This window comes from Lathyrus oleraceus, chromosome 6, assembly GCF_024323335.1.
Source record: "Lathyrus oleraceus cultivar Zhongwan6 chromosome 6, CAAS_Psat_ZW6_1.0, whole genome shotgun sequence".
In the NCBI taxonomy this organism is placed as follows: domain Eukaryota; kingdom Viridiplantae; phylum Streptophyta; class Magnoliopsida; order Fabales; family Fabaceae; genus Lathyrus; species Lathyrus oleraceus.
Window position 1 is genome coordinate 240623028 of NC_066584.1, and position 3271 is coordinate 240626298.

Sequence of the window (3271 nt, forward strand, 5' to 3'; positions counted from 1 at the left end):
TTTATAATATGAGTGCAATATCTTTATTAAATTTTCTAAAAGACATGAATTAAAAAAAAAAGTTTAAATGACAAGACCATACATACATAATTTCATTTTACATAATTGTTTCAAAGAAACTTTTTTGAAAAAAGTAATAATAATTATATCAAGTCAATTTCTAATAATAATTATATATATAAAAAAGAAAACAAAAATTATAAAAAATAAAAAACTGTGTACATAAGAACCGCTCCACAACAGAGAACACATCCCAAAATCTCCTCACTCCTCTCCTCTTGTTATATTCCTTTCCATTTCTCTTCTTCTTCTTCTTCACTCTCTCTTCTCTCTTTATTATTATTATTATTTATTTTATTTATTAATTTTCCTTACCCTCCACAATTAACATGGGAACGTTCTTTTTCATCTTCTTCTTCCGTTCTTTTCTCTTTCTTCTACTTTCTTCTTCTGTCTCATCATCCTCCAGAGTTTTTCCTATTATACCCTTCGATGAAGGCTATTCACCTTTGTTTGGAGACCATAACTTGATCATTCATTCTGATTCCCAAACTGTTCATCTCTCTCTTGATGAGTCTTCAGGTTCTTCATCTGAAAACAACAATATCTTCTAAATTCTCCATTTTTTATATTTTTATTATTAATAAAATTTTAATTTTTATAATTTTTTATGTTTTCAGGCTCTGGATTTGCTTCTCATGATATTTACCTTCATGGGTATTTCAGTGCTTCCATTAAATTACCTTCTGATTACACTGCTGGAGTTGTTGTTGCATTCTATGTGAGTAGCAACGCTTTTTTATATATGTATTTTATTAATTTTTTATATTTATTAATTTTATTTTTAAATTGTTAATTTGAAGATTTGAAGCTTGGTTGTTAAATTTGTGACAAAAAAAATTAATTATCATTATTACCTTTTGACCCTTTTTTCCTGCACAAAAATTTATTGCTTTGTTTGAATTTCTGGAGAGAAAAAAAAAAGAAAAACTGCCATCTGTCCTGTTTTTATTTTCTGGTTTTTTAATTTTGAACTTTTGAAATGTGAAATTGTAAGGATCTCTTCTGACTTGACTTAACTAGATATTATGTGTTTGAAACTAACTGCTCGATTTAATCTGACAAATATTTTATGAAATCCTATTTAAATATAGTTAAATAGTTTAACACTGACATATTAAACATATAATTTTAATTTATTCATAAAATTTTATTAATGTTGTAGTTATCAAATGGTGACATGTATGAGAAGAACCATGATGAAATAGACTTTGAATTTTTGGGAAACATAAGAGGCAAAGATTGGAGGATTCAAACCAATATTTATGGAAATGGAAGTACAAACATTGGAAGAGAAGAAAGATATGGTCTATGGTTTGATCCTTCTGAGGATGTTCATCACTACAGCATTCTCTGGACAGATTCTAAGATCATGTAAGCAAAATCTAATCTATAAAACCTTATATACTATTTTCATTTTTTTTATTATTTCATATACCCTTTTGGATTTACATTTTACCTTTTATAGGAAAAGTTTCTTTTGAGTTGTTTTATTACCTTTTTCGTTGAAGCATTTTCTTGGTTGTATTTAGTAATTTGATGACTTTTTGTTCAAAGATGTCTTTGGTTTTCTTCTTTTACTTTTTAGTACATCCACAGTTTTGTGAAAACTGGTTTTTGCTTTTAGTGGGACTATTACTATGTACAATTCTGTGCATTGATGGTTTACTCAGAATGTGTATAAGTCCTATGTCATCAGAGCTATGTATTAAATTGTATCTTTTCCTTAAGAGGAGGAACCCACAAGATATAAAGTTGATGGCATGTGACCATTAGATCAATTCTTAGGTATTGAAATCCTTGTAAAATTTAAGTAGTTGGAGAACTATTTTTGTCTACCTAAGTTCTTCAATTAGGTTTCAATATTCATTCCCGTTAACTCATTCCGTCAAGTCAGTTCAGTTGATAATTGTGCAATGACATTAGATTGTAAGGGCATGCGTTTGAATCTGCGACATCTCATTTATTTATTTTTTAAGAGTGAAATTTTTGCCTTAGACTATTAGACAAAAAAAAACATAGTTATCAATATTCATTCCTGTTAAGTCAATTCGGTTGATAGCTGTAAAAGAACATTCGATTACACATGCATGTGTTTGAATTATGTGTCCTTGAAGCTATAGTTTAGTACTAAGGGTTGAGACACCGAAGGATTGTTTAGAAGTTTTAGAGTTCGATGGTTCTTCTTCTCCTTATTCTAGCAATCAAATTAACCTTTAGCTTTTATCTTTTAAAAACAAATATGATTCTTCTTCTCATATAATTTTTTAACTTTTGCAGATTTTATGTAGACGAAGTTCCTATAAGAGAAATCAAGAGAACAGAATCAATGGGAGGAGATTTCCCCTCAAAACCAATGACATTGTATTCAACCATATGGGATGCATCTACTTGGGCAACCAATGGAGGAAAATACAAAGTAAACTACAAATATGCACCTTTTGTTGCTGAATTCTCAGACTTTGTCCTACATGGTTGCGCAGTTGATCCTATTGAACATGTGACTAACTGCGACAACAGTCTTCAAACTTCCGAAACACTTCCTTCTTCTGATGTAACACATGTCGAAAAAATCAGAATGGACAACTTTAGGTTAAAGCACATGACATATTCTTACTGTTACGACAAAACCAGATACAAAGTCCCTCTACCCGAGTGCGTGATCGATTCGCGACAAGCCGAAAAACTAAGAAAATTCGATCCCGTCACATTCGGTAACGGAAGGCACCGCCGTGGAAAACGACACCACCACATATCAAAAGAAGCCGCCTCATTTTAGCGCGTGTTTAGTTTGACAAAATCACGACGACACTATGAAATCCGATTTTGTCATAAAAGAAAAATGTTTTAATCATCTCTTTTGCATTTCATTTTGGTGTATAGAGAGAGATAAGAGACGATTGAACATAGAAATCATGATGATGATAATAATAATTATATGAATGATTATTGCTGGTGGATTAATATTACTTATTATTGTTGTATATTTTTATAAATTGAATGTTAAGGAGTGTACTAGAATATGTTAAAGACAAAATTGTTGTCATTTTGTGAACCTAATTTGGAATCCAAAGTCAAGGTGAGTGTGACCAATGCTGCAGTAATTCACTATTGCTTTCATTAAATAATGACCAAGTTTCTTACTTTGGTGTGTAAATCGGTTGAGAATTATTGCATTGTAGGTGGCAAATAAGTAATAACACAAATATTT

The 3271-nt window shown here is 30.3% G+C and overlaps 1 protein-coding gene across 1 annotated transcript; it reads left to right on the forward strand.

Moving 5' to 3' along the window:
• Positions 1-236: 236 nt before the first annotated feature.
• On the forward strand, positions 237-3029 carry LOC127096410 (probable xyloglucan endotransglucosylase/hydrolase protein 28). Its single transcript, XM_051034981.1, has 4 exons — positions 237-582; positions 681-781; positions 1226-1434; positions 2341-3029. Exons 1-4 carry the CDS (start codon positions 390-392, stop codon positions 2837-2839), a joined length of 1002 nt encoding a protein of 333 aa, XP_050890938.1. The 5' UTR covers positions 237-389; the 3' UTR covers positions 2840-3029.
• Positions 3030-3271: the final 242 nt, after the last annotated feature.